At 65.9% G+C, this 27,050-nt stretch overlaps 4 protein-coding genes and 1 long non-coding RNA gene across 8 annotated transcripts; 1 reads left to right on the top strand and 4 right to left on the bottom strand.

Moving 5' to 3' along the window:
• Window positions 1-277: 277 nt before the first annotated feature.
• Window positions 278-6,318, bottom strand: LOC115335460. Its single transcript, XR_003921433.1, has 4 exons — window positions 6,208-6,318; window positions 5,255-5,359; window positions 4,824-4,951; window positions 278-3,524 (listed from the first exon to the last, which is right to left on the bottom strand). It is a non-coding gene; the product is annotated as an uncharacterized LOC115335460 (long non-coding RNA).
• On the top strand, window positions 4,412-9,755 carry EPS8L3 (EPS8 like 3). Of its 3 annotated transcripts, none has more exons than XM_030001183.1 (20): window positions 4,412-4,478; window positions 4,713-4,792; window positions 4,910-4,983; window positions 5,071-5,135; window positions 5,252-5,407; window positions 6,190-6,339; window positions 6,417-6,493; window positions 6,940-7,076; window positions 7,179-7,252; window positions 7,343-7,457; window positions 7,547-7,611; window positions 7,756-7,830; window positions 7,962-8,110; window positions 8,208-8,289; window positions 8,385-8,422; window positions 8,514-8,610; window positions 8,748-8,870; window positions 8,972-9,051; window positions 9,142-9,274; window positions 9,363-9,755. In XM_030001183.1, the coding sequence occupies exons 2-20, from the start codon at window positions 4,752-4,754 to the stop codon at window positions 9,378-9,380; spliced, it is 1,749 nt and encodes a 582-aa protein (XP_029857043.1). In that variant the 5' UTR covers window positions 4,412-4,478; window positions 4,713-4,751; the 3' UTR covers window positions 9,381-9,755. The 3 variants fall into 3 exon arrangements, with proteins under 3 accessions (XP_029857043.1, XP_040975934.1, XP_040975933.1); XM_041120000.1 differs by having other exon boundaries at window positions 4,456-4,478; window positions 4,731-4,792; XM_041119999.1 differs by having other exon boundaries at window positions 4,464-4,478; window positions 4,728-4,792.
• Window positions 9,756-10,302: 547 nt separating this feature from the next.
• On the bottom strand, window positions 10,303-12,512 carry LOC115335494 (glutathione S-transferase Mu 1-like). The gene is made up of 8 exons (XM_030001231.2): window positions 12,385-12,512; window positions 11,932-12,007; window positions 11,763-11,827; window positions 11,593-11,674; window positions 11,133-11,233; window positions 10,865-10,960; window positions 10,662-10,772; window positions 10,303-10,537 (listed from the first exon to the last, which is right to left on the bottom strand). Exons 1-8 carry the CDS (start codon window positions 12,415-12,417, stop codon window positions 10,442-10,444), a joined length of 660 nt encoding a protein of 219 aa, XP_029857091.1. The 5' UTR covers window positions 12,418-12,512; the 3' UTR covers window positions 10,303-10,441.
• Window positions 12,513-13,539: 1,027 nt separating this feature from the next.
• LOC115335492 (glutathione S-transferase 2) lies at window positions 13,540-16,781 on the bottom strand. The gene is made up of 8 exons (XM_030001230.2): window positions 15,652-16,781; window positions 15,414-15,489; window positions 14,949-15,013; window positions 14,783-14,864; window positions 14,601-14,701; window positions 14,275-14,370; window positions 14,073-14,183; window positions 13,540-13,726 (listed from the first exon to the last, which is right to left on the bottom strand). The coding sequence occupies exons 1-8, from the start codon at window positions 15,685-15,687 to the stop codon at window positions 13,631-13,633; spliced, it is 663 nt and encodes a 220-aa protein (XP_029857090.1). The 5' UTR covers window positions 15,688-16,781; the 3' UTR covers window positions 13,540-13,630.
• Window positions 16,782-16,899: 118 nt separating this feature from the next.
• On the bottom strand, window positions 16,900-26,089 carry AMPD2 (adenosine monophosphate deaminase 2). 2 transcript variants are annotated; one of them, XM_030001227.2, is made up of 19 exons: window positions 25,804-26,089; window positions 24,505-24,831; window positions 22,203-22,333; window positions 21,851-21,981; window positions 21,466-21,534; window positions 20,731-20,842; window positions 20,448-20,634; window positions 20,201-20,342; window positions 19,972-20,061; window positions 19,575-19,704; window positions 19,293-19,487; window positions 18,975-19,106; window positions 18,690-18,853; window positions 18,432-18,558; window positions 18,126-18,289; window positions 17,913-18,033; window positions 17,658-17,831; window positions 17,310-17,420; window positions 16,900-17,202 (listed from the first exon to the last, which is right to left on the bottom strand). In XM_030001227.2, exons 1-19 carry the CDS (start codon window positions 26,084-26,086, stop codon window positions 16,987-16,989), a joined length of 3,006 nt encoding a protein of 1,001 aa, XP_029857087.1. In that variant the 5' UTR covers window positions 26,087-26,089; the 3' UTR covers window positions 16,900-16,986. The 2 variants fall into 2 exon arrangements, with proteins under 2 accessions (XP_029857087.1, XP_029857088.1); XM_030001228.2 differs by lacking the exon at window positions 21,466-21,534.
• Between the last annotated feature and the right edge of the window lie 961 nt (window positions 26,090-27,050).

Genomic DNA, 27,050 nt, shown 5'->3' on the forward strand with positions numbered 1-27,050 from the left:
GCATCCCTGATGCTCTGCAGCATATGCAGCTCCCTTGCTGCTCTTTTCCATTTCAGCCTCTTCAAAGCAAAAAAAATCATGGTGTGAAGGTTGCCAGTCTCCAGCTGGGTCCCTGCAGCTCAGCTGGGAGCCACTGGCCATGGGCATCCATGGCTGAGCTGGGCATGGGTGCCTGCCGCTCTCATAACCACCCAATGCATCACCCACTCGCCAGCATCTTCTCCATCACCCTCTAGAAATGACAGAGGAAAACAAAAACAGCAGCAGGTTAAAAAGCAGAGGAGGTCACTGGAGGGATTTTGGAAAGGCAATGGGCTAGAAAAGCCCCAGAGATTTCTTCCCATTCCTCTAAGAGATGGGATTCAGTGGCACGTGGGTAAAACCAGGATAAGCCAGAGCAATGAGGGCCAGGATGCCCCATGGCCACAAAGCTCATGGTCCCAGGCTCGGGGCTGGGACCCCAAGGGGCTTCTCCCTTGGGGTGTCCCCGAGGATGTTCCTGGGGAAGCAAGGGGTTCGGTGGTGGCCCTGAGCCGGGATCTCTCGGGATGGCAGAGAGGGAGACGCAGCCCCCAGCGAGCCCCCACGGCAAAGGGACACAGCAGGGTGACAGGGACACAGCAGGGTGACGGGCACCCAGAGGTGGCTCTCAGCGCGGCACCGGCTCCCTGATGCCCTCCTGCGGTGGCCCTGCCAGGCGGTTGCCTAAGTCCCTTGGCAGGATGCGACCCATGTCCAGCGCCTGCAGGAGCATCCCCCGGGCACTGCCGTGGCCGGGCACCCACCTGGGACTCCCCCTGCTCTGGGTCCGGCCCCAGCCCCACTCGTTCGGTGGAGAGGGGTCTAAAACCACGGGCAGGGATGGGGCACAGTGTGCCAGGGTGACCATGGACCAGGGACAGACCAAGCAGGGTGCAGGGAGGCAGGGTGACAGAGGGGCATCGCTGACCATCCCTCTGTCTCTTCCGCCACATCACCCCAAAATAGCATCCGAGCCCAGCTGCCATGACAGTCGGGACATCAGCTTGTCACCGTCACCGCCAAGGAGACCCCGTGGAGGGCAGAAGGACTTGTGGTTTTGGGCATCGCCAGAGGCACATCTCGACCCTGGGGGCTGTGCCGTGCCGTGCCATTCCTCAGGCCCAGGGAGAACAATCCGACACAGTTTCCCAGCCCCCAAGGGGTTAAACAGTCCCCATGCATCCCCAAAATGACGGGGAGCTGCTGGTCCCCAGCAATTAGGTGGCAGGTCCGGGTACACCGCGGTCCACCCCACACTTCGCCTCGGTGACGTGGGGACGGATCCAGGCTGGCCGGTGGTTTGTGCCGCTGGCCGGCACCCAGCAGCCGGAGCCACAGCTGTTTTCCGGGACCGTGGCCCCAGTGGCACCTGGCCGGGAGCGATGTGTCACCGGTAATTCCAGGAACCAGTGGCTCTGTGGTGCCCCTCTGCCTGGGTACCCCAAAATCTGCACCGGCCCCGTGTGGCCCCTGGGGTAGGGCCTGATCCTGCATCCCCACTGGGGACAGTGTGGGTGGCTGATGGCTGGTGTGGGGCATCAGGCTGTGTCCCCAGGGCTGTTCCCTTGGTGGGTGTGGGTGTTCCCCCACCCAGGAGCTTTACAGGGCAGAAAAGGGGGTGCAGAATGGGGGCGTTTTCCTCCCCAGAACAGCTGTGTTTTGGGGTCAACTCACTGATTTATCACATTTTGACACTGGAGGTTTCTAAACCTGAACTGGCAAATGGCTTCAGTGTCACCCCAGGCTGGAGAGGTGGGAGAACCCTCCGAGTCCCTTCCTGGCTCTTCCCAAGGGGGTTGGTGGTCCCTGGGGACTTCCTGAGCCTGGGGAAGGGCAAGGGGGACACAGTGGGGCTGGGGCTGTGCACGGAGGTGTCACATCTGGCCGGGAATCGAGGGGGAAAAAAAATAAAAATGGGGGTTTTATAATATTTCTGCTGCCGGCACCATTCCCAGCTTACCCAGTGGGGTGACTGGGAGGAGGTGGGAAGAGGTGGGGTGAGCACCCTGTCCCTGCAAAGAGGTGGATATGGATGGGCCATAGTCCTCCCCATGCCTTGGGTGCTGCCGGGGGGGGCGATCAAGCCCACCCCACACTCATGATTGCCATAAAGAGCCAGGGAAGGAGCCGGATTCCTCCAGCCTGACGCAGCCCCTGCACCGCAGCCAAGCCCGGAGAGGCGGTGGGATGCAGCTGGGGAAACTGAGGCATGGCCAAGCTTGCGGCACGGCTACGGCAGGGGGTATTGGGGTGCCTTGGTTCAACCCTTGGGATGTGGATTGGGTGCAGGGGGAGCTTGGGGTGGCCAGGGACACCCCAGGGTGCACAATTTGGGGCTGAGCCGGTGCTGCCGGCGTCCTCGGTTAACAAGTGCCCGATGGGGTTTGTTGTCCTCATTGCAGAGACTTTGCTTCCTCCTCGCAGCTCGTCACGCCTTCGAGGCCACCCTGGTGCTGGGGACTGTCACCAGGAAGGACCCAGGCATCTGAGAGCCCTGGGTGGTGCGGGGAGCCAGCAGAGCTGGGGATCCTGTGGCACCCCTGTTACCTACCCCCATGGCTCCCAGTAAGGGGTGTTGGGTGGACTGGCTCCCCGTGGGGTGCTGTGGTGGCACTGCACCCCAATGTGGCCCAGCGCTGGCTGGTGGGTGGTACTGGGTGAACTGGGGAGTGGTACAGGGACAAGCACGCTCCAGCCAGCCAGCACCCGCGATCCTAAATGGATCCCAAATGCCGTTTAAATTGCCTCCAGAGCCGGACAGGGCCCTCGGGGGGGGGGGGGGGGGGGCATTTTGGCCCATATCCCAAGAGACCCCCTACTTTGCTCCCCAAACATCTCCCCAAGCCTCCCCCTCCAGGCAGGATGCCTGGTCCCTGAGGAGGAGCAGACAGGGGGACCATGTCAGAGGACCCCCCCCCAATTCCCTTCCACAGCAGTATATCTACTGGGAGGGGGTGCTGAGCTATTGGGGGGCTGTAACCCCAAACCTCCCACAGAGGTGGTGATGCCACAGAGCAGGCGGCTGCTTGTGTCCCCCCCCCGCCCCGAGAAGTGTCACCCAAATGTCCCCAGTGCCAGGCACCCCGGTAGGGTCGGCAGTGCCAGCAGGACCTGGGGTGGCACCGGGCACATCTGGGACCCTGCACATCTGGGACCCTATATATGGGGGAGCTTCACATCTGGGGGGCGGGGGGGTGACACATCTGGAGACGGGGCGACGTGATGACGTACTGCCCCCTGGTGGCCGCAGGCGGGGACTGCACCCTGCCCCTCCCTGAAATGGGGAAACTGAGGCACGATCCCAACCCCTACACCCCCTCCTCTTTCCCTGGGGGGCCATTCCCAGCCCGCCCCCTCACACCTCGTCCCCTCGGTTCTGCTCGTACCTGTCCACCGACGGTCCCCGAATACTCCCAAAGGGGTGTCACTGCCTGCTCCGTGTGATGCTCTGGGGTGCAGGATGCTGGGGTCCCTCTGCGGTGGGGCCAGTTTGGCCTAAAAACCTGGAAGGAAAATGGAGAGAGAGGGTCAGCCAGGATGTGACAGCCTGCGGGCCTGGGGGGGCGCAGATGGGACCCCACCCAGCCAGCAACGCCCTCGGGGACACGGTGGCCACAGCCCAGGCAACTCATCACGACCCCCGCAAGCTGCACCAGGACCAGCCCAGAGAAGCCAAAAGGCTCAAAACGAACCCAAAACCCGCCTCACTGTGCCAGGGGGAGGAGAGCCAGCAGGTCACCCCGGTCCCACAGACACGAGCCCCAGCGAGCGCCAACCACCCGGCGTCCCCTGGCCAGGGAGGACAGACTGGGGCCAGAGCTCTCCCCGATGCTCCTGGGGGTGCCAAGGGACAGATCCTGCAAAAGGGACCCTGCGGGATGGAGCAGGGCTGGGCACGCAGTGGCAGGGGTGACCCCACGGTGCTGGGGACTGTGACCCTGCTGCCACCAGCCTTAACCCAAGTCATGGACGTGCATGCCGGATCCAGCCCCTTCTTTGGCACAAACCACCTTGGAAGGGTTTTCCCAGCGGCGACCCAGTTTCGGGGTGAGCCCAGGGTTACCTGCCGGGCACAGGCGCAGAGGGCTGTGGCAGAGAGGGTTGGGTGCTGCCATGTGGAACGTCACCAAGGCTCAACCCCGGGGGGGGGGTCAGGCTGGCCTTGGGGTGGGGGGCACTCGGCCCATTCTGGGCTGCAGTCCCACCTGGGTGCTCCCGAGACAAGCAAGCCCTGCCACAGGGTGGGCAGCCCAGGGTGAGTGGGGTGGCGGCGGCTGTGCCAGGCGGTTGTACCCCCCCCTCCGCCGTCGTCGTCCCCCCCCCCGCCTTGAAGCAGACGCCATCGGGCAAAGAGCAGGCGGGTGCGGTGCCGACGTCAAGCCTTTGCCCCCGCCCGCGCCACCTTCTGCTGCGCACTTCCAGCCCCGGGCGGCCGAGTCAGAGACACAGGGATTGGGGTGAGCAGGGGCACCCCGGGTGTCCCCCAGGACAGGGACCCCAGCTAGTGACATTGGGGGGGTTGGTTCTGGCCGCTGGGTGAACCCCACGGGGCTGGGATGGGGCAGGATGGGGGGGAAGGGGGGTCCTGCTGGGGACAGGGGCGATGCCACCGTCCTGGAGGGGGTGGATGGCATGGGAGGACCCCCAGGTGGTTGGGGACACACTGGGGGTGACACTGGGACCGTGCCCAGCCCAGGACCCCGTAGCAGGATCGAGCCGCCCTCGGCAAGATGGGAGACCCCTTCGGCCGCTGGCGCAACCCCCCGTCCCGGTGAGTACCCAGCAGGGTGGGGTGTCCCTACCTCGGGGACCCCCGAGGGCTGGGTGGGGAGAGGGGATCACGCTGCAGGGTGCAAAGGTCTGTCCTTCCGTCCGTCCGTCCATCCAGGAGTGAATATGACGACAGCTCCCTGCTCCGACGGTCCAACAGCTTTGCCCGCCCCAGCGGAAAAAGCATCTACAGTGAGTGAGGGCTGCACCCCAAAACCCCACTGCTCCTGTCCCTAACCTGTCCCTGTCCCCGTCCCCTGACCCTGCGTGCCCCTGCAGACCAGCGCAAGGACTACGGCCAGATCCTGCTCAAGCCCCAGAGCGATTTCCAGCATCACGTTGAGGTAGGAGACCCCCAAAACTGCCCCAACCCCCTCAACCTTGCCAGGGTGCCCCTGGTTTGCAGCGTGTGGGGTGACGACAGGACACCCGGTGACACCCGGTGCCGTGTCCCCCCCAGCACCTGCTCACGGTGCGCCTGGAGAGGGACATCCGCAGCACCGATGACTGCCTGGCGCACCTGAAGGCGCTGGAGGCTCAGGGACGGGTCTGGGGGCAGGATCTCATCCTGCAAGTCAAGGACCAGGAATTGATGCTGAGGGATGTGGAGAGCAAGGTACCCCCTGGCCAGGGCACCCCCCGAAGCCTGGTACCCCCTGGCCATGGCACCCAGCTTGGCCATGGCACCCACTCTGGACCCAGCACCCCCATAAATCTGGTGTTCCCCCAGCTGTGGCACCCCCTGCATCGCTGGCACCGCCATCACCCTGCCATCCCCCCCAATGGCCCTTGCACCACCCCCTTGGCCCCAACACCCGCTCCACCCATGTCACCCCATTAATCCTGGTACCCCCTTTCACCCCAGCATGCGCATCAGCCTTTCAACACCCCCCAGCCCTGGCACACACCCTGTACCCCTAACCCTAGCACCCAACTGGCCATAGCACCCACCTTGGCCATGACACCCACCCTGGACCCGACTCCCTCCCCCAAATCCAGTATTCCCCCATAACCCTGTACCCCCCCACACCTTTGCACCCCTACAGGCCTGGCACCCCCCTGGCCCTGGCACCGACCACAACCCTTGCACCCCTGTAACACGGACTCCCTCTATAAACCCTGCCACCACCCAACCCTTGCACCCCTACAAGCTGGCACCCACAACCCTACCCCATGCCACCCCCCCCCAGCCTCAGCACCCCCAAAAGCCTGGTATTCCCCTGGCTATGCCACCCAATAACCCCATCACCCCCATTAACCCTTACATCCCCACAACCCTACAAGCCCCCCATGCCCTAGCACCCCTATAACCCTTGCATCCCCTTAGCCCTTTACCCCTGTTAGCCATTCGGGGGGGGGGTGGGGGCTGAGCACCCCATTACCCTCCCCCCCGGCCAGGAGGAGCTGGAGGCTTACCCACTGGGCAGCGTGCAGGAGTGCTCGGCCGTGCCGGACGTCTGCGGCTACAGCTCGGTGTTGGCCATTAGCCTGCAGGAGCAGAGCCCCCCGGGGACTAGCGTCCTGCTCTTCCACTGCGAACGTCTGGGGGTGAGCCCTGAAGGTGGGCAAGGAGCAGGGGGAGGCACCCCAGGATGGGGGGGTTGATGATGGTGGGTCTGTGCCAGGCAGACATCCTGAAGAGCAGCCTGGAGAAGCTGGTGAAGCAGTGGAAGGAGGAGCAGAGGAGTCAGTATGGGCACAGGTAAGGGGGTACGTGGTTCTTCGCTCCCTCCCTGGGGACAGCCAGGCCTGGGCCCCCAAGTCTGCCCCCCCAAGTTGCGGGGGGTCTGTGGGTGAAGGATAAGCCCACGCTGCCCCCACGTCCCCCAAAGGGTCCCTCCCTGAGGGCGCAGACCCCATTCTGCCTGCTCCCCTCCTGCGTCTTGGCGGAGACCACCCTCAACCTCCATGGGGGTGGACCCCCCCTTTTGCCCCAGTACCCCAGTTCCTGGCTCAGCACCCCTCCTAACCCACTACAACAGGCTCAGCCCCCCTCCTACCCCATGCCCATGGGCACAGACCCCCATACCCCATCCTTGGGCTCAGACCCCCCCTCTTACCCCATCCCCACAGACACCCCCCCACCCCGTACCCCATCCCCAGGCTCAGCCCCCCTCAGCTCTCCCCTCCCCATCCCTCCTTGCCCAGGAGCAGCCTGGACATGCCGCAGAGCTCGCCCCCGCTGTACGCTCGGGGTCCCTACACGGCCCCGGAGCGGTGGGCAGAGACCCCCGCGCCCGACTTCCACGCGTCCCCCCAGCGTGGGCTGCCCTCCTCGGACTACAGTGAGTCTTGGGTGGGGTTTGGAGCATGCCTCAGTTTCCCCAGGAGCAGGGGGTGGGAGTGGGGTGATGGGGAGCAGAGCTGGGACCCTCTGCTGTCACCAGGCTTGCCAGACAGCCAGCAGATGCCACGGACCAACCCGCCGGACCAGGTCATGCCCAATGTGGACCGAGATGTTGTAAGTCCCATCCCACATCCACTCCACCTCAGATGGGGGCACCCCAGCCCTCCGTGCTGGCACCCACCGGGTCCCATCCTGCTCCCGCAGGAGGTCCTCAACCACGTGCTGAGTGACCTGGAGCTCTTTGTTGTCCGACTGAAGACAGCCCTGGGCTTGGTCAGCACCACCAACACGAAGAAGAAGAAGAAGATGAACAAACAAGGTGGTGCAGGAGGGTTGTGCCCTTGAGGGCTGGCAGGGGTCCGGGGGGGTGTCCATCCTGGTGCCAGCCCCCCCTCTCTGCCCCTCCAGCTCTGCCCTCCAAGGATGACTACATGGACTTTTTCCAGAAGGTGAAATACGCCCTCAACCTCATGGTAGGTCCCGTTGGGCTGGATGCGACCCCATGGCCGGTGGGCATCCCTGGCCTGTCCCTGCCTGCTCCGCTGCGAGGCTGGGGGGGGGGCTTCATGGGGATGGGGGGGGGCTGCGTGGGGACACCCTTTCCCCCTTCCACGCAGGGAAGGACCCACCGGCATGTCCGGGAGCCGGACCCCTCCGAGCTGCTGCATCTCATCTTCACAGCCCTCTCCTTCGTGAGTGCCCCCAAAAGCGGGTCCCAACCCCCCACCCAGGGGTGAGCAGGGTGGGGAGCAGCCCTCCCCCCCCCCCCCCATCCTGGGGGGGGGCAGGTATGGGGGTGCTGCTCCTTCACTGCCTGCAGCAGGTCCTGGACCACTGCCCCAGCCCCAGCCTGGCCCCGGCGGTGGAGGCACCGCTGCTGGTGCCGGAGACAGTGGAGCTGCTGGAGAAGACCCTGCACCAGAATAACTACAGCACCTGGAAGTCCCTGGGCATGGCCTGGAACAAGAGCAGGTGGGGTCCAGCCCCCCCGACACCAAAGCGGGGGGTCCAGCCTGGTAGGGGGGGGGGGTCACACCACCCACCTCGGCTTTCTCCCTGCCCGTTGCAGGGCAGAGTACCCCAACAGCGAGCTGGTGCCCCGCTACATCCCCGTCTTTTCGGATGGGTGGCTGCCCCCTCCGATGGAGCAGGTACGGCACGGGGGCGGGGGCAGGATGTCCTGCCGCCTGCCTCAGTTTCCCCAACTCGCTGTCAACACCCACCCTTCTCTCTGCTCCCTGCACAGTCACCCGTCACCAGCCGGAGGGATAATCCTGGCCAAGTGTAAGTGTTCCCTGCTGCCCTGCGGATGCTGAGGGCTGGGGCAGGATTTGGCCCCTGGCTGGATGCTTATGCCCCCCCCCACCATCTCCAGGGCCCCCCTCCCTGCCCAGGGGCTGGTCCGAGCCCTGTACGAGTTTCAGGGCAGGAACGCGCAGGAGCTGAGCGTCAGGATGGGGGACACGCTGCAGGTAAAAACCAGGGGGTCCCCCCCATGGGTGCTCCTGGGGAGGAGGGAGCAGAGACCCCCACCCTGCCTGCTGGGGGTCCTAGAAGGGGGTGACAGCAGGGTGCTGCCCCCCCACCCCCTTGTCACCACACACCTTAGGTCCTGGACCAGCAGAAGAAGTGGTGGCTGGTGCAGGACAGCCGGGGGCAGAAGGGCTACATCCCCAGCAACATCCTGGAGCCCCTGGGGCACGGGCACGGCGGGGGGCACAGCGCCGGCCAGGTGGGTGTCCCCTCTCCCCTCCCCTCCCTGTACCCCCCCCCACCAGGAGGGCGTGGCAGGGGACCACCCCGCTGTCCCCTCCTCTTGTCCCCCCGCTCCAGGACAGCCCCCCCAAACTGCACCCCAACTCCTCGCCGGCGGAGGTGACAGCCTGGCTGAAGGACAAGGGCTTCTCGCGGATGTAGGTGGACCCTTGAGCCCCCCAACCCCTATGGCTCCTTTTGGGGGGGGGCCAAGCCCCGCTCACCCCTTACCGTCTGTCCGTCCGCAGCACGGTGCGGTGCCTGGGGGTGCTGACGGGGCACCAGCTGCTGCAGATGAGCCCGACGGAGCTGCAAGCCGTCTGCCCCGAGGAGTGGCGGCGAGTCCTCTTCAAGCTCTCCCCCGTCAAGATGTCCCTGGGGGTGAGGGACCCCCAGTCCCGTGCCCCCTCCCCACCCCGGGGCTCCCCCACCACCCACCCAACGTTTTCTCCCTTCCCCTTCTCTGCAGATGGGCCCCAGGGATTGAACCGCCGTGTCCCCCGCTGTCCCCGCCATGCACCTCCCAGGATGGAGCACCCCGGGCACTGCAGGACCGGGGGGGGGCACGGGGGGGACCCCACAGCCGCCATCCCACCTGGCCCCCCAAGACAGAGAGCCACTCCTTGGGGGTTAGGGGACACGTCCCCCCCCAAAGCCACTGACCACACAAGGCTGCTGGGACCCCCACCCGCTGCACCGAAGGGCTCTTGGGGACCCCCCCACCCCCAGGGAGATGCGCTGCCAGACCGTCCGTGGGGAAGTGGGGGGCAGGCAGCCCCCCTGGGAGCCGGGCACGGTAAAACCCGTGTGCACTCCACAAAATGTAAAGCGACTGCTGTAATAAATAAAGAGAGTGACAGCACTGGGGTTTGCGGGGGGAGCACCCCAGTCCCCGTGTCACCTATGGGCCACCCCGGTAGGGCAGGGAGGGGAACAGGGCAGGGAGGGGGACACAGCGTGCCACCCCCCAGTGGTGACCTGCCCAGCAGCACCCAAGGGACATCTCTGGGTCCCCATGCTGGGCAGCCCCCCCCGCGCCCAGGGGTGGTGGCAGCGAGGGGCCCAGGGGACAGGGCTGTCCCCAGCCCACCCAGCTTTGCGCTGTTGGGGGGTGGCAGGGCACCAAGCCCCCCCCCCCCCGCCTTTGTCAGCACCGCCTCATTAGCAAGCAGGAATGCGCTAATGAGAAGGGAGGGGGGGGCCCCGGGGACAGCACAGGGCTGAGCTCATGCCCCCCCCAAACCCCAGCCAAACCAGGGAGGGGGGGGGCTGGGGTGGCAGCGATGCCTATTGGGTCAGGGATGCCCCCACTCACCCCACACCCACCAGCCCCTCACAATGGGTGGGGGCAAGCTCGGCGCACCCCCCAGCCACCCCCATCCCCACACCGCAGCACTCGGAGGGGGGGCTCAGAGAGCCACATCTAAAGCACTTTATTGTATTGGGGGGCTTCACGCCAGTGGTGCCTAACCCACCCCACAATGGAGGGTGCTGGGGGGGTCAGGTCAGGACCCCCTCCCCGGCTCCCCTCGCCCCACGCTGAGCCCCCTACTCCTTCTTGTTGCCCCACTTGGCCATCTTGTTGTTGATGGGCATCTTCAGGAAACGGCTGGACTTCATGTAGGCAGCCACCTTCTCTAGGGCCTGGGGGGGCAAGGGGAGCATCAGGGACCCATCCCACCGGGGCACCCCTCACCCCTGGGTGCCCTCAGGGGCCGGGGTCCTTCCCCAGGGAGGGGAGGGTGATGCCCAGGGTGGCCCCGCTCACCCCAAAGCGGTCCATGAAGTCCTTGAGGTTCTTGAAGGGCTCCAGGCACTTGGGCTCGAAGATGCGGTTCTGCTCCAGCACGTCAAACATGAGGAAGTCCACGAAGGTGAGCTGGGGACAGGGAGGGGGACATGGTGAGGATCAGTGTGGGGACAAACACCCTCCCCAGCCCCTGCCGCCCCCCTCCAGGATCCCAGCGGTACCTTCTCCCCCGCAAACCACTTTCTGTCCCCCAAGAAGTTGGAGAAGAGCTTCAGCTTCCCCGGGAGCTGCTCCAGGTAGCCCGGCTTGAGCTTCTCCTGCAGGACAAAGGGGTTGGAGGAGTGAGGCTGAGCACCCTGGTCCCCCCACCCCAGGGAACAGCACCTTCCCGACGTGGGGTCGCCAATGCTGACGCAGCCCAAGGCATGGCCAGGGAGGACCTCGGCACGGGCATGGTCACCCAACACCGCAGCACAGGGACACACTCACGAAGTCGGGGTTGTAGCAGACCATCACCAGGCTCATGCGGAAATCCATGATCTGGTTCTCCAGCATGTCCACGCGGAGGATCTCCTCCTCCGTCTCACCGCCTGCGGGATGGGGAGATGTCAGCACTGGGGGGGGGGGGGGGGGTGCCCCCAACTCAACCTAACCCCAAGCCCAACCCAACTCCAAGCCCAAGCCCAAATAACTCCAAGCCCAATTCCAGACCCAACTCCAACCCCATCCCAAATCCAACCCCAGGCCCAACCCAACTCCAACTCCAAGCCCAACCCAGCTCCAACCCCAAGCCCAACCCAATCCCAAGCCCAGCCCAGCTCCAACCCCAAACCCAACCCATCCCAATCCCAACCCAGCTCCAACCCCAAACCCAACCCATCCCAATCCCAACCCAGCTCCAACCCCAAGCCCAACCCAACTCCAAGCCCCAGCCCACCCCAGTGCTCACACATCTTGTGCTTGCGGGCAATGTAGCGCATGATGGCGTTGCTCTGCGTGAGCTTGGTGGTGCCGTCAATGAAGTAGGGGAGCTGGAGGGGATGTCAAGCCATGGGGCCACCAGGGCACCCACCCCCCCATAACCACCCCCGCACCAGCCCCCAGCTCGAGACCACCTACGTTGGGGAAGTCCAGCCCCAGCTTCTCCTTCTCGTTGATCCATTGGCTCTTGTCGTAGTCAGGAGCTGGAAGGACGTGGGGGGTGTTGGGTGATGCCGTGTCCCCCCCCCAAAAGCCAGAGAGCTTGAGGGCGGCGTGGGGACCCCCTAGTCTCCCCCCCGCCCCTCACCTTCCCCGCAGCTGTAGAGCTTGTCCTCATAGGGTGTCTCCGTGTACTCCAGGAGCAGGCGGATGGCGTGGGCGAGCTTGGGGGGGGGGGGGACGGTCAGGGACCAGTGAGACTCCCCCCAAAATGCCCCCCCCCCCCCCCCGCCATGGGGAAACTGAGGCACGGAGGAGGCAGAGCCGCGCCCCCCCCCCCCCCCCAGTACCCCCAGCCACCCCCCCCCCCCCCGCAGGCACAGGGGACTCCACAACCCACTGGGTGCCCTCAAAACCAATGCCCAACCCCCCCCCCCAGGTGCAGGGGCACCCCCGCAGCCCCCCTCCCCAAAACCAAGGGAACCCCCACAGCCCCCTCCCCCAACCGCAGGGGGAACCGCATACAAGGGGGGGGGATAAAGGGGGGGGTCAGGCCGCTGCACCCCCCCCCAGGAGAAGGGCCCCCCCCCAGCCCACTCACGCCGCGAATGTCCCAGTAGCCCAAGACCGCCATGGCCGCGCGCGCCGATCGCTGTGCCCCGCCCCCCTCCGCGTAACCCGCCCCCGGGGGCGGGGCCTAACGAGGGGTGGGGGGTCTTAAAGGGACACGGGCCTGAATGCGGCGGGGGAAGAGGGGTTGTCCCCACCCCCCCCCCGTATTCTGGGGTGGGGTTACGGGGCTCCTCTGTTTGCGTTGGGGTGGTCTGCGACCCCCCCCAGGCTCCATGGGGGACCCCCTTATCCTGGGGGGTCATGGGTTTCTTCCTTTGCATTCCCTCCCCCCAAGCTGCATGGGGATACCGCCCCGTCTTTAGGGAGCGCGGGTCCCCCCAGTCTGTATGGGAGCCCTCTTATGCTGGGAGGCACGGGACCCCCCCCTTTGCAACCCCTCCAAGATTAGACACGTGCTCCCCCCCCCTTATCCTGAGGGTCATGGCCCCCCCTTGGGCCCCACAGTGTGCATGGAAGGCCCTCTTACTCTGGGGGCTCTGCGCCCCCCCTGCTGCTTGGGGGGTCCCCCTTACCCAGGGGGGCATGATTACCCCCCTTACGTCACCCAGGCTGCATAAGCAGTCCCCCTTATCCTGGGGGGGACCCCTCAATCTGCATTGGGGTCCCCTAGTCCTGGGAAGGGCATGGGCCCCCCTCGACCCCCCCCCTCTGCATGGGGGGGCATGAGGCCTCCTTTGCACCCCCCAAGCTGTATGTGGTCCCCTTTATCTTGGGGGGGGGATGTGAATCCTGCCTTGCAGCCCCCCCAGACTGCATGGGGGTACCCCTGGCTTTGGGGAGCAGAGGTCCCCCATTCTGCATAGGGACCCCCTTATCCTGGGGGGCGTGTGTCCCTCTGTGCCCCCCCCAAGCTGCATGCGGGTCCCCCTTTCAACCCCCGAAGCTGCATGGGGGGTCTCACTATCCTGGGGGGGGCCATGGGCCCCTCTTGGGCCCCGCAGTCTCCACAGAGCATCCCCCTTAGCGGGGCTTCCCCCCACCCCGGGGTGCAGGAGGGTCCAATAGCCCTCGCCCCTGTTACCCCCCCCAGGAGTCACCCCCCCCAAAATGCAGGGTCCCCACAGCCCCCCCCCCCCCCTTCCCAGCACCCCCACGGTCCCACAGCAGCTCAATGCACCCCACATGGCAACCAGACAAGGGGGCAGCCCCCCCGATTTATTCTGCAGGGGAGGGGGCTGGGGGTGAAGTGGGGGGGCCTGGGGGGGACACCCCTCTCACTCCTTGGTGTTGCACCATTGAGCCGTGCACCAGAAAATGGGGGTCTTCATGAAGCGCCCCGACCGCATGTAGGCAGAGATCTTCTCCAGCGCCTGCGGGGAGGTGACGGTGACGGGACCGGGACCGGGATGGGGACAGGGACACGGGGGTGTCGGGGACGGGGACAGGGACACCAGGCTGTCAGGGTTGGGGACAGGCACATCGGGGTCTCGGCGATGGTGATGGAGATGGGGACACCAGGGTGTCTGGGATGGGGATGGGGACACCAGGGTGTTGGGGACAAGGATAGGGACACTGCGGGGTGGGGATGAGGACACTGGGGATTCAAGGATGAGGACGGGGATGGGGACGCTGGCGTGTCGGGGATGGGGACAGGGACACTGGGATGTTGGGGATGGTGCCAGTGACACCGGGCTGTCCCCACGCAGCCCCGCTCACCTCGAAGCGCTGCAGGAACCGGCCCAGGTTGCCCTGCAGCTCCGGGCACTCGGGGACAAACATGCGTTGCTGGTCCAGCACGTCGTATGCCAAGAAGTCCACAAAGGTGAGCTGTGGCGGAGGGAGAGGGGGGAGAGGGGAGTGACAGGGGGTCAGCCCCCACAGGGAACCCCCCCAAAACTCCCCAGCAGCCCCCACCTACCTTCTCCCCTGCAAACCACGGCCGGGAGCCCAGGAACCGCGACAGATCCCGCAGCTTACGCGGCAGCTGCTCCAGGTACTGCGGCTTCAGCTTCTCCTACATGGGTGGGGGGGGGGACAGAGCTGGGGTGAGGGCTGTCCCCCCCCCCCAGCACCCAGGGGCATCACCCCCTGACGGGAGCCAGGCAAGGGGTGCACCCCAATGCATGCCTTGTGCTGGCCATGGCTTGATTCCCCATGTCCCCAGTGTGGCAGGGGACAAGACTCCCAGGGTTTGGGGGGGTGGGGGGTGTCTTTCCCCCTATGCCCCCCCAACGGGGTACTCACGAAGTCAGGGTTGTAGCACAGCTGGGCAAAGCTCGTACGCAAATCCACGAGCTGGTTCTCCAGCATGTCCACACGCACCATCTCCTCCTCTGTCTCACCTCCTGCGGGATGGGGAGATGTCAGCCCCCCCCCCCTCTGGGGACCCCCCCCTTGGTGCTGTGACACCCCCCCCCATCGCTCACCCATGTTGTGCTTGCGGGCGATGTAGCGCAGGATGGCATTGCTCTGCGTCAGCTTGGTGGGGCCGTCAATGAGATAGGGTAGCTGGGGGGGTGCATGGGGGGGGTCAGCCCCGGTGCCCCCCCAGCCCCTTCCCCACCCCCCCCCCATTCCCCATCCATCACCTACATTGGGGAAGTCGAGGCCCAGTTTGTCCTTCTCGTTGGTCCAGTCGCTCGGGTCAAAGTCAGGGGCTGGGAGGGGGATAGAGAGATGGGGGGGGCTCCCCCGGACCCCCCCCATCCCCACTCATCACACCCACAGCAAATTCATGGGTGGAGGGGGTGCGCACTCTGCCCCAGGAGCAGCCATGTGCCCCCCCCACCCCGGGCACACTCCCTGGGCACATAAGGAAGGACATTGAGCAGGGGCCAAGGTCCAGGGCGGAGCGGGGGGGGGGGAGAATTGACCCCCCCAGACCTGGCAGGAGGAGGATGGGAGGGGGGCAAGAGGACATGCTCCACTTTCACCCTGCGGAAACGGGGAGTTTCTTCTCCTTCGGCTGGTTTCTGGTACAGCACGAACCGGGGTGACAAAGGTCCCAAGGAGGGGGAACACACACGGGGGGGGGGACGCCCCGCTTGCCCCCCTCACCTGGGCCGGGGCGGTACTGCCTCTCCTGGTAGGGGGTCTCCGTGTACTCCAGCAGCAAGCGGATGGCGTGGGCCAGCTGGGGGGACACAGCACCCACCTTTTGGCACCCACTAACACCCCCCCTGCGCTCCCCAGGACCACCCCCTACCCCGGGAGCCCCGGCACCCCCACACCCCTAACCCCCCCCCCCCCACCTCCCCAGCGAGGCATTGTCATACTACCCCCCCCCCCAACTCACCCCACGGATGTCCCAGTATCCCAGCGTGACCACCATCGTGGCACCCAGCTCCGGCTCTGCAGGGACACTGGTCAGGGACGAAGGAGCCAAGCCCCCCCCAGCACCCTCCCCTTTCCCCTCCCCACTCTTGTGACCGGGCGCAGGCAGGGTGCCAGGGTGTCACACCGGCCACGGGGCCAGCGCTGGGGCTGCCACCCGACGGTCAGGATCCGGCCCCCGGCACAACATCACTTTGGGGACCCCATCCCCAAAGCCAAGGCATGGTGGGGGGAACGACCCTATGGGGGCAATCTGTGGGGGCCACCCTCTTGCTCCCCCAGTTTCCCTCTGGGGCTGCGATACCTACCCCCTCAGCACATTTAAATTTAAGTATTTTTACTTAAATACTTTATTTTTCATGCTTGGTTGGTTGGGGGTTTTTTTTACTTTTTTTTTTTTTTGTAGTCGCCATCATGTTTTCCTGGGAGCGTCAGCCGCCGGCTCCAGACCGCGGGGGGAGGCAGGACCGGGTGGGGGACGCAGGGACGGGATGATGCCCCACCGGGAAGAAAGAAGCCTCATCCAGCCCGATCCGGGCCACAAACAGCTCCTGGGAGCGTGGGGGACGGGGACACGCATCACCCCGGCCCCTTTGCCTTCCTCTCTGCAGTGATGAGGAGGATGGAGCATCCTCCACTGGGCACTGTCCCCTCCAGTCAGCACCCCGTGTCCCCTGGGCCACCGGGTCCCCACCGATGTCGCATCCCCGTGCGAGGCTGCGAGACGAGCCTGGGGGTGCAGAGAGCCCGGGTTTGGGTCCCTGGGGTGCTGGCCGGCTTGTCCCCATGTCCCTGCGGGGCGAGAAAGTGGACGGAGAGAGGGGCAGGCAATTAAAAAGCATCAGGACCTGGGCCCTGCTGCTGGGCTGGGTCCCCCACAATGTCCCCACACCCAGCACCGATGTCCCTCAACCTGTCACTGTGTCCTGAGCCGGGGAGGTGAAGCCAGGACCCCCCCCAGCGGTGCCCGCACCCATGTCACCTCCTGTAGCCTCGTCCCTCTGCCACCAAGCCTGGCAGAGACCAACCCAGCAAGGAGACACCAGTTAAAAAAAAAAAAACACAAGAAAAAAAAGGCCCCCCAAAAAAACCCCCAAAAACAAGAAACAGAGAGAACCCAGCAAACCCCGATCCCCCCCACGGCGGCACCGGCGGGGCGCTGGGGACAGCAGCGGGGAGCGTCCCATTTCCAGGGCGGGAGGTAGCAGGAGGGGGACGGTGGCGAAGCCCTGGAGGGATGCAGGGTGACAAGAGGGGTCCCCGCGGGAGCCGTGGGACAAGAGCCCGGGGTGGGGAGTCAGTGGGTGCCCAGGGTGGAGGTGATGGTGAGAGCGTCCTCCTCCTGGATGGTCTCCAGCTCCTCGGTCTGCACCGCCTGCGTGATGAGGGTCAGCTCCTGGCAGAGCGTCTCGAAGCGGTAGCTCACGCGGATGTCGGGGACATTGGTACGACGGATGTCGTTGCCCTCCGGACCCTCTTTCAGGTAGTGGGGACCCAGCCAGTAGCTCTTCACCTGGGGAGGAGCAAGGAGAAGCTCCCACAGCTGCCTTGCACCCTTGGGTGCTGCCAGCACCCACCACAAGGTGCTCGGAGGTCCCGGTGGGAATGGGGGTGCGTTACCTTGTGGGAGAAGCCGCTCATCAGGACGCTGTTGCGGGCCAGCTCACACATGTCGCAGGAGCTGAGCTTCCAGACCTGGGTGGCGATGCTGTACTCCTCCATCAGCGGCTCCTGGGTGGGGGGATACAGCCTCAGCACCCGCCCATGGGCCACCTCCCCAGAGAATATGGGGTCCCCAGCTTCTCCCACCCTCTCTGGACCTTCAGCATCCTCCGGAGCCCATTGGCATTGCCTTGCTCTTGGCCACCACCAACCCTGTCCCATCACCGTGGCTTGGCTGGTGGCCACCCCGTAGCCGTTTTTGGGGGGGTCGGTGGCCTGTGACACCCCCCCCCCTCAACCGCTTACCTTGGTGAAGTGGAACTGGAGGGGGTCGTCAGTGGAGAGGGAGACCATGAGCCCCCGTGAGAGGTACTCGGGCAGGGGGTTGCGGTGGTAGCTGAGGAAGAGGCTGTTGTTGCTCAGCGGGGACATGGCGATGCCGATCTGCGCCAGGTAGTAGAGGTACTGCAGGACGGGGGCCTGGGGGGGGACAGGACAGCAGGGTGAGGGGTGGTCCCAGCCACACGCCCGGCCCCCATGGGCACCCCTGTCCCCGCTCACCTTGCGGAGCAGCAAGCCATGGGAGATGTTCTCCGAGACCATGAAGCCCGAGACGAGGTGATGGATGGGGCCAGCCTCACCACAGTGCGGGCGCAGGACGAAGGTGTGGAAGCCTCTCTTCCTGCAACGTGGGGTTGACCATCATCACCTGACCCCCCCCAAGACCCCCCACCAGGATGGGCGGAGGTTCCAGGGACCCCAAGGCGTCCTTACCGTCGGAGGTGGTTGAGCACTGTCATGTTGGCATACATGTAGTACAGGTAGTAGGAGTAGGGTGGGTTGTCCTCCTCCACCCAGTTGCCTGGCAAGGGGCTGTCCAGGTTGAAGATGTGATGCTCTGGTTTGGATTCATCATCCACACTGTCAAAACCATCCACCTGCGGGAGTGACAACCCCAGGGTGGGATGGTCACCCCCCCAGCAGGAGATCTGTCCCAGCCCTCAAGCTGGGTCCAGGCTAGGTGTTGCGGGTGTCACCGGTGTCCCTCATGTCCTCCCGGGAGCAGGACGTGGTGCTCACATGCTCCAGGAAGAGGTGCAGCTCCGGGTGTTGGGCAGGGTGGACGGTGGCCTCGTAGAGGGGCAGGAAGATGTTCTCCAGCATCTCCTGGAAGTTGGCCAACTGCTTCTTCGTCCGATAGACATCACTGCAGGGGGACGGACCCTGCTCAGAGCCAGCTGTCCCATCCCCCCCCACCCCAGGCATTAGTGGGGTGTCCTCGGTCTCTCCGCCCAGGACACGGCCCCGGTTGAGGGTATCTGCCCCCACGTTACTCACAAGAGCCGGGGCACCTGCACGAGCCAGCGGACGTTGTTGGAGTGGACGCGGTGGTTGACGGCCCAACGGGCCAGCTTGTCCCACTCGTCCCGGGAGCGGCCGTAGATGGAGAGCCGCAGCTCGGCGTTTTGGTACTTGCTCTCCTCCAGGTCGGACATCACCTCCTGCCAGGGAGGGGCAAGTGTCACCCCTCGGCCACTGGGAAGGGGGATGTGGGTGGCATTGCCACCATGGGCATCGGAAGAAGGGAGACGTGGAGGGTCACCCATCAGGGCCGCTGCTCACCTTGATGATGTGGGCAAAGTACTTCCCCGAGACGCGGTTGTCCGTCTTGATGAAGATCTCTCGCAGGATGGACTCACCGATAGGGTTGTACTTGGCGTTGAACTTGTCAAAGCGGTGGAAGGTGTTGCGGTCCTGGCAGGGGGACACAGATGTGAGCTGAGACCCCTCGTCGCCCCAGAGCCACCACAATATCCCTATCCAGAGCCCCCGGCATACCCCACCCCACCCTGGTACAGCCCCTCGAGAAGATCCCCCACCCCGGCCAGAGATGGGCTGGGGGCCCTGCTCATCTCCAGGATTTGGGGGTGTCCCCCATACCGCATGGACATCCAGCGTGTCCACGCTCAGGTCATAGGCGGTGAGGTTCATCGTCTCGAAGACCTCCTTGAGCGTCTGCTCCTTGCCCTTCTCCACGTGGACAATTTCATCCAGGTGCTTCTTCATGGCCCGCTTGATGAAACGCAGGAGATGCTTCTGGTTCATGCAGGATGAGGCGTGGATGTGGGTGTCCACCTGCACGGCCAGAGGCGATGCTCAGCCCTCAGAGTCTCCAAGTGCTCCCGGGACAAGGCAGGACCCCCACCACGACCCAGCAGGTACCTTGCGGATATTGTAGAAGTCGCGGTGAGGCACCTTCTTCTGGGCCGCCAGCTCCTTCATCTCGTTGAGCAGCACGTGCATCTGGAACTTGGAGCTCAGGTACTGCAGCCGGCGGTAGCAGAAGGATTTGCTGCCCAAGGTGGGGAGGGGGGATCAGTTTGGGGGAGAGGAGGGAGAACATCCACCCCCGAAAGGCTGGTGCCCACCAGGATGAGGGGACGTGGCTCTGGACTCTTGGATCCCCCTCCCTGTGCACAGTGACCATGAGCAAGGACGGACGCACGGACATGGGAGTTGCACCAGTACCATGTGTCATAGCCACCGCCATGTCCTCTGGTGCTGTCCCCGAGGTTCTGTCCCCCCCAAGACACCCCCATGGTGGGACCCTTCTCCTTACATGGGCCCGTTGATGATCAAAGCCATGAGGAAATTCATGTCGGCGATGAATTCCTGCAGGTCGGGGTACGGCAGGTCCAGCTCCGTGCTCCTGGCAGGGGACGACGGAGGTGGGTCACATGCGGGGACACACTCCAGTGGGCTCTCTCCATGCCCCGTGCCACCCACGGCAGCCCCCCAGCAAACTCATCACACCAGTGAGTGACTGTCCCCCCTGCCTCACAACTCACTTGTCGGTGAGGTCCTGCTTGGTGTAGACGTGCACCACGCCATCCACCATCTTCAGCCCGAAGCCCAGATCAGCCGGCATGGTCTGGGGGTCCCACGTCTCGTAGGGGTGCTGCTCCGCAAACGGGGGGTGCACGGGGGCATCTGCAGCCAGGAGACACCCAACGAGACGTGCATCATCGGATGACTCCCCCAAAAGCCCCCCCAGCACCCCATCCCAGCGTGAAGACCCCACCACCCCGTGCTCACCGGCTGCCACGGGGGTCTCGGGCACCTCCTCATAGCCGCGGGTCTCCAGAGGTTTCTCGGAGAGCTCCTGCAGGTACCGGGCGGTGGTTTTGCAGAAGCTCTGCAGGGACAACCCCATGTACTTCTCCCGTAGGAACAACGCCTTCACCACGCTCTTGGCCGCATCCAGAAGGTCCGTGAAGGGCACCTGGGGAGGAGGACACCAAAATAAACCAAACCCAAGGTGGGGTTGACACCCTGAAGACCCTCGCCCAGCCCCGGTGGGTAGTAGGGGGAGGCTCACCCCGCACTTCTCCTCCCCGGAGATGGTGACGCGCTGGAACTCCCGCTCCAGCAGTGCCTCCCGCTCCTTGGGGACGTGGTCCACCAGGTCCTCGCTCTGCTCCTTGAAGAGCCTGTGGGTACAGACGGTGGCTCGTGAGACAGTGACATGGTCTGTCCCCATCCCTGTGTCCCCGTGTCCCCCCCGGGAGCAGCACCAGCACCCGCCCCGGGGACTGCGTCCAGCCGCAGGAGGGTGACGTTGTCCCCAGGGATGTCACCACCAGGTTTGGGCAGCTGGGTGCCACCCACATCCCTGTTGGAGGTGGCACTGTCCCCCCACCCCAGACACATCCCCCAGCCCCACAGGAGCACAACGAAAAGTTGGGGGTCAGGGAGGAGGAGGACAGAGAACGAAATAACTCGTGACAGAGACAACTCCCAAGCGGAGACAGGAGGGAGGAGGACACGCAGCATCGGACCCCCCCGACCAGGGTAGGGGTGACAGGGCCAGGACAGGGTCCTGTGCCACCAGCGGGGCTGGGATGCCCCCCCCCCCGGTCACCCCAACCCCCCCCCCCCTAAACCCCCCCCGGGGGCGTTAACCCCTTCAGTGCCAGCGAGAGCAGCCGGGTTGGGACCTTTCAGCTCTGCGTTTAGGGGAGCAGTGGGGGGAGGCCAGGTCAGAGCGGGAATGGGGGGGTCCCCGATACCCCCCTCCGTGTCCCCGGCCGGTGGCACCGAGCCGGACACTCACTGTAAGTCCGCGGCACTGTCAATTTTCAAGAAGTCCTGTTTGGCTCTGAGCAAAATGTCGGGCTCAAGTCTGGGGACAAGCAGGCAGCGGCGGGGTTGCGGGGGGGGACAGCCAGGACGAGGGGAGGGGGAGAGAGGGGCCGGGGAGAGAAAACACCCCGTTAATACCGAAAACAACAAAAAACACACAGAAACCGGAAAAAATAAATTAAAAAGGGGACACCAAGCGCAACACCCACGGGAGAGAGGACACAGAGCTGGCACAGAGGACCGACAGCCCCCCCGGGACAACCTGGGGTGGGTGGTGGTGGCTCGTCCCCATGAGGGGACCCTGACCCATGGGGGGGGCTGGGGGGGAGGGATGACACACAACCCCCCCGGCTTACTTGACATCCTGGCTGATCTGGCGTTCGAGGCGCTGCCGCCGCTCCTCCAGCTGCTCGATGGGGCTCTCCTCCGGGAACTCGTAGGGCGCCGTCCGCATCTCGCTCTCGGCCAGCGAACGGCAGAACAGCTCCTGCCCGGATCATCCCTGTCATGAGCTGTGCCCGGTCTCAGCCCGCGGGGTTGGGAGGGGAACGGTCGTGGGGGTCCCCCCTCCCCAAACCAAGCTGGAAAGGTGGGGGGAGGAGGGTTTGGGGTCATGGGTGGGAGAAGAGGGGAGGGGGAAGGATGGAGGCGAGACACCCCCCCCACACACACCCCTGAGACCTGGCAAACTCAGTGCACGGGACCCACCTCCGCGATCTCCTTGTATTTGCCGTCCATGGAGGTGCGCAGGTCAACAGGGAAATGCTTCAGGCAATGGGGGGTCCCGGGCAGGGAACGCGCCGACTGCAGGGGCCGGGACCCCGGCCCAGCCCGCAACTCTGCAGACACCGGTACAGCGTGAGCTGGGGGTGGCCCAGACCCCCTTCCCAGGCAGGGAGGGGTTAATCAACCGTGCCACAGCCCCCCTCCCCCCCACAGAACTGGGATCCTGGTCGACAAAGTGGTGATGGGGAAACTGAGGCAGCTCAAGTGCAGGAGGGACCCCCCCTCTGCTCCCACCTGGTGCACTGAGGGGAGCTGCTGGCCCCATCAGGGCAGGGGGGGGGGGTGTAACAAGCCAGCAATGTTAGTGAGTGAGGGGCTTGGGGGTGGGGGGGCAGGACTCCCCCTGGCATGGGGGAGCAGGACTCTGGGGTCCCCCCCATCACCCCCCTCCCTCCCCTTCTCTCAGCCAGGCTGCTCCATCCATCCCCCCTCCGTCCCTCTGTCTGTCTCCCCCAAACGCCAGCATTGCCCCCCCGACCCCGTCCATCCTCCTGGCCCCCGCAATCCAGCACGAAAGGCACCACCACGGGGGGGGCACCCCCAAAATGGGAGGGAGGGGAGGCAACATACTCCCCTCCCCCTGCCAGCAAACAAACCCCATTGCCCCAACCACCCCCCCAGCATCCCCGGCTTCTACCTGTGCTGGGGCTACCGGGCCAGGGGGGTTGCCTGGCCCCCCTCCCCACCACTGCCACCCCAAGGTGGAGACCCTGACCTGCCCCCCCTCCCCAGCACCCCCCTGGCATCAGGGGACCCCCCCGGGTGCCAGCACCCTCCTCTGCACCCCCTGCACCCACCACCCTCATTGCCCAACCCCACTGTAGACCCAGCTGGGGGGGAGGCACTGGAAATCAGGCCCTACTGGTTAAACTAGGGCCACCAGTGAGAGTCCCCCACCCACCCAGCACAGCTTGGGGGGGGTGAACCTAGGTGTCCTGGCCCCCCCCCCGCTGTGAGCGTCCCACCCCATTTGCCCCCATAGCATATCCTCCCCGCATCTCCCAAACCAGAACGGAGGGGGCTGAGGAGCAGCCCCCCCCCACCCTGCCCATTGCTGAGGTCTGAGGTGGGGAAACTGAGGCACAACCCAGCGGGCAGGGGGTGCCTCACTGCCCGGCACACCCCCCCCCCCCCCGTGCACACGCGTGTGCGAGAGCGTTTCAGCCGGAGCCGCCCTCTCCCCTGCCTCAGTTTCCCCACCACGCAGGTACCTGTGGGTGTCCACCCACCGTGGGTGTCCACCCGCCGTGGGTGCCCACCCTCGCCGGGCAGCGGTGGCAGCCGGTGGCACCCCGGCGGGGCTGGTGCCCGTGTCACCCAGAGCGGGGACGGCACCGGTGTGAACCGGGGCACGGCTGGCGCACGGCGACACCCAAGGGTGCCCTGTGCCACCGGGACGTGCCCGTCACCCTGTGCCACCCGCCCGGGACACGCCTGCCACCCTCTGCCCCCCCACGGCCGAGAGCAGCCCCGCTACCACCCTGAGCCCCCCACCAGTGCCAGCCGGGCGCCAACAGCACGGTGCCACCTCGCCCACCCCCCGCCGCCATCCCCCCCCCCCGAGCACCCAGTGCCACACGACCCCCACCCGCGGAGCCAGCCGAGACCACCCACGGAACGACACATGAAGCTGACCTCCCCCCCCCCCCAAACACCAGCACCCCGACCCCCTGCGGGGGTCCCACCACCCCGCACCCCCCCCAGCCCCGCCACTTCCCCCTCCCCACCTTCCTCCTCCTCCTCCTCCTCCTCCTCCCCGGCACACACCACCCGCTGCGCCACTGCTCCGCCGCAGAGGCCCCCCCGCCCCGCGCTGCTCGGGGTAGCGGGACACACACACACACACACACACACACACACACACACGACACGACACGCAGGACACCCCAACCCCACTGGCACCCCTCAGTCCCCGGCGGCGGGAGGACGCGCTGAGCAGCCCAGACGCCACGGTGATGGGCACGCCACCCCCCAAAGCACCCCCAAGCAGCAAGCCAGCACCCTCCCCCCCCCCAAATATAGATAGCCCCCCCCTCCCATAGCAGCTATGCCAGTCCGCCCCCCCCCCCCCCCCCCCCCCGAGCAGCAGCAGCATCGCTCCCCGGGCTTGGCACGTCCAGCAGCCTGGATCACGCCGTGGGCTACCGGGGCAGTGCCGGGGTGAAGGGGGGGACACACGAGGTGGGGGTGTCAGCCCCAGCTATGGGAGGGGGGGGGGGCTCACCTGCGGGGCTGGGGGCCTGCAGGCTGCCCCGCTTCTTGAAGGGGTACTTGGCCGGGAGGGCCGAGGACATGGCGGCTCCTGGGGCGGCGGTGACGGGGTTTGGCGATGGTGGGGTTGAGTTGGCGGCGATGATGATGATGATGATGATGATGGCGGGGTTGGCGATGGGAGGTGGTGACGGGGTTGGCGACGGTTGGTGGCGGGGAGGGGGGGGGGGGGGGTGCCCCGGTCGGGGACTCTTACGGCAGCGGGGCGGCAGGGCCGAGCGATGGCTGCCGCTCCCTCCCGCCCCCCCCCGGGTTGATGATTGATGCAGGAAACCCGGGGCTGGACCAAAGTCCCCGGCGGAGGCAGGCCGGAAGCCGGGCCGAGGAAGAGGATGGGGCGGGAGGAGGATGTGGGCGAGGAGGAGGAGGAGGAGGAGGAGGAGGAAGGTTGTCAGCGCTGGGCGGGAGGAGGGGGGGGGTTGGACCCGAGACGGGTGCTGTGCGCCCTGGGGATGTGGTGCTGAGCACCCCCCGAGGGACAGCCGTGGCCCCCCCCCAGGCAGGTAGCGTACCCCCCCGCCCCAAGAGGGGGTATCGTTCCCCCTGAGAGATGATATTGGACCCCCCCAAAATGGCAGCGGCCCTTCCAACAACACTGTACCACCCCCCCTGCCCCCGAGATGGGCATCGTGCCCCCCCCCCGCCCAAGACGTGGTGTCATTCCGCACCCCCCCCAAGACAGGCATTGCCCCCCCCCCCCAAGACGTGGCGTCATTCCGCACCCCCCCCAGAGACGGGCATCATCCCCATCAGAGTCGGGGTACCGCACCCCCCCAGCGGCAGCTCCCTACCCCCCGGCTGGGCACTGCACCCCCCGACAGGCATCCTCACCCCCGGGCCGGGCATCCCCCTCCCCAGGGTGGGTGCTGCACCCCCCAACACGGACTGTCACCCCCCTCGTTAGACATTGTACCCCCCCCAAAAAAGACAGAGTACCCCCAAAATGGGGCATCACCTCCTCCAAGACGAGCACCCCCCCTAAGATGGGGGACTGCACCCTGAAAGAGGGACTCACACTCTGTCACCAGCCCCCCCCCCAGACACTGCAAGCACCCGCAGGGGATGTCCCCATGGGGTAACAGCACAGGGCCTGACCCCCCAGCCCCCCCTCCTTACCCCCCCAGCCAAACTGGGGGCACCATCATACAGGGACCCCCACCCCAGAAGCAGGACCCAGCTGTGAGGGTGCCAGGGGGTGTCACATCCTTGTATGTCGCCCTCCCCCCCCCCCCCAATCCCCGCGTGTCCCTACCTGTGCCGGTGACTCCCGGTGCCACAGCCTTGAGTGCCGGGGACGGGGACGGGTTCGGGTGGGTGCCGGGGAGGCGTTTGGGTGGGTGCCGGGCTGTGTCCCCGCCGAGCGCCCGGCCGAGTGCCCTAATCCGCCACCGGAGCAGGGGGGTATTTTTAGCTGCTGCCGGAGCGGAGGGAATGCCACCCACCAGGGCCTGTGTCCCCCCCCGCTGCTGGTGTCCCCCACCCCATCCCGCTGTCCCATGGAGGGGGAAAGGGGACAGCGAGGTGACGCCACCCATCAGGGCCACCTCTGTGCCAGGCTGGGGGGGGGCACAACAGCCATCAGGGAGGGGGGGACAGTGGGGACCCCCACGCCGAGCTCTGGGCTGTGGGCAAAAGGCATGTCCCCTCCCCAGCACTGTCCGTCCCCCTGCCCCGTGACACTGGGGGGGGGGGGTTGGTATTTTAATTGGACCCCCTTCATTAGTGCCAAGTTCATTAGAGGCTCAGTAGGGGCTTTGTGTCCGTGGGGACAGCGGGGACAGACTGTCCCCATGCCACTGTGGCTGGCAGGGATGGCAGGGGAGAGCTTGTGGGGGGGACACGCACCAGGTGGGATATGGGGACACCAGTAAAGGGACGTGAAGACCCCAGTGACCTTGTGTGGTGCAGGGATTTAGAGGACCTTAAACCCAAATACCGGGGACCCCCAGCACCTTCGGGGGAACCTGACACCCCAACCCAGTGCTGCCAATGGGTCCCCCCTGTGCTGCCACCCCTGCACCCAAAATCAGCCCCAGCAGGACAGGGTGGGGGCACCCACCTGCCCCCCTGGGTGTGGAGGGACCCTGTGGTCCTGCTGGCCTGGGGGATGGGTGCTGGGCTGGGGAGGGGGGTGCTGAGCCCGGGGGGGGAGGAGGAAGGCTGAGAGCACGATCCCATTAAAGAGCTTAGGCAGCAGGAGGGTGAGGGGCGGCACCCAGCAGGGCAGAATTAGGGGGGCTCATTACCCACCCAGGGTAATTAGCTCCCTTTCCCCCGCAGGAGGAATCCCCTGGCACCGTTGTCGCTCTGCCACCACCCCCACCACACCTGGGGACCCCGTGGCTCCCAGGTTGGGGGGGGACACACGAGCAGTGGGCTGACCCCATCCCCAACGCCAACCTAGCACCTTTGGGGGGACACAGCCCACAGACATGGGTGTGCCCCAAACCCATGTACCCCCTGAGCCATACTGGGGGACATGGGGTGTCCCCGTCCCCC

The sequence above is a fragment of the Aquila chrysaetos genome, chromosome 24, assembly GCF_900496995.4.
Source record: "Aquila chrysaetos chrysaetos chromosome 24, bAquChr1.4, whole genome shotgun sequence".
NCBI classification, from domain to species: Eukaryota; Metazoa; Chordata; class Aves; order Accipitriformes; family Accipitridae; genus Aquila; species Aquila chrysaetos.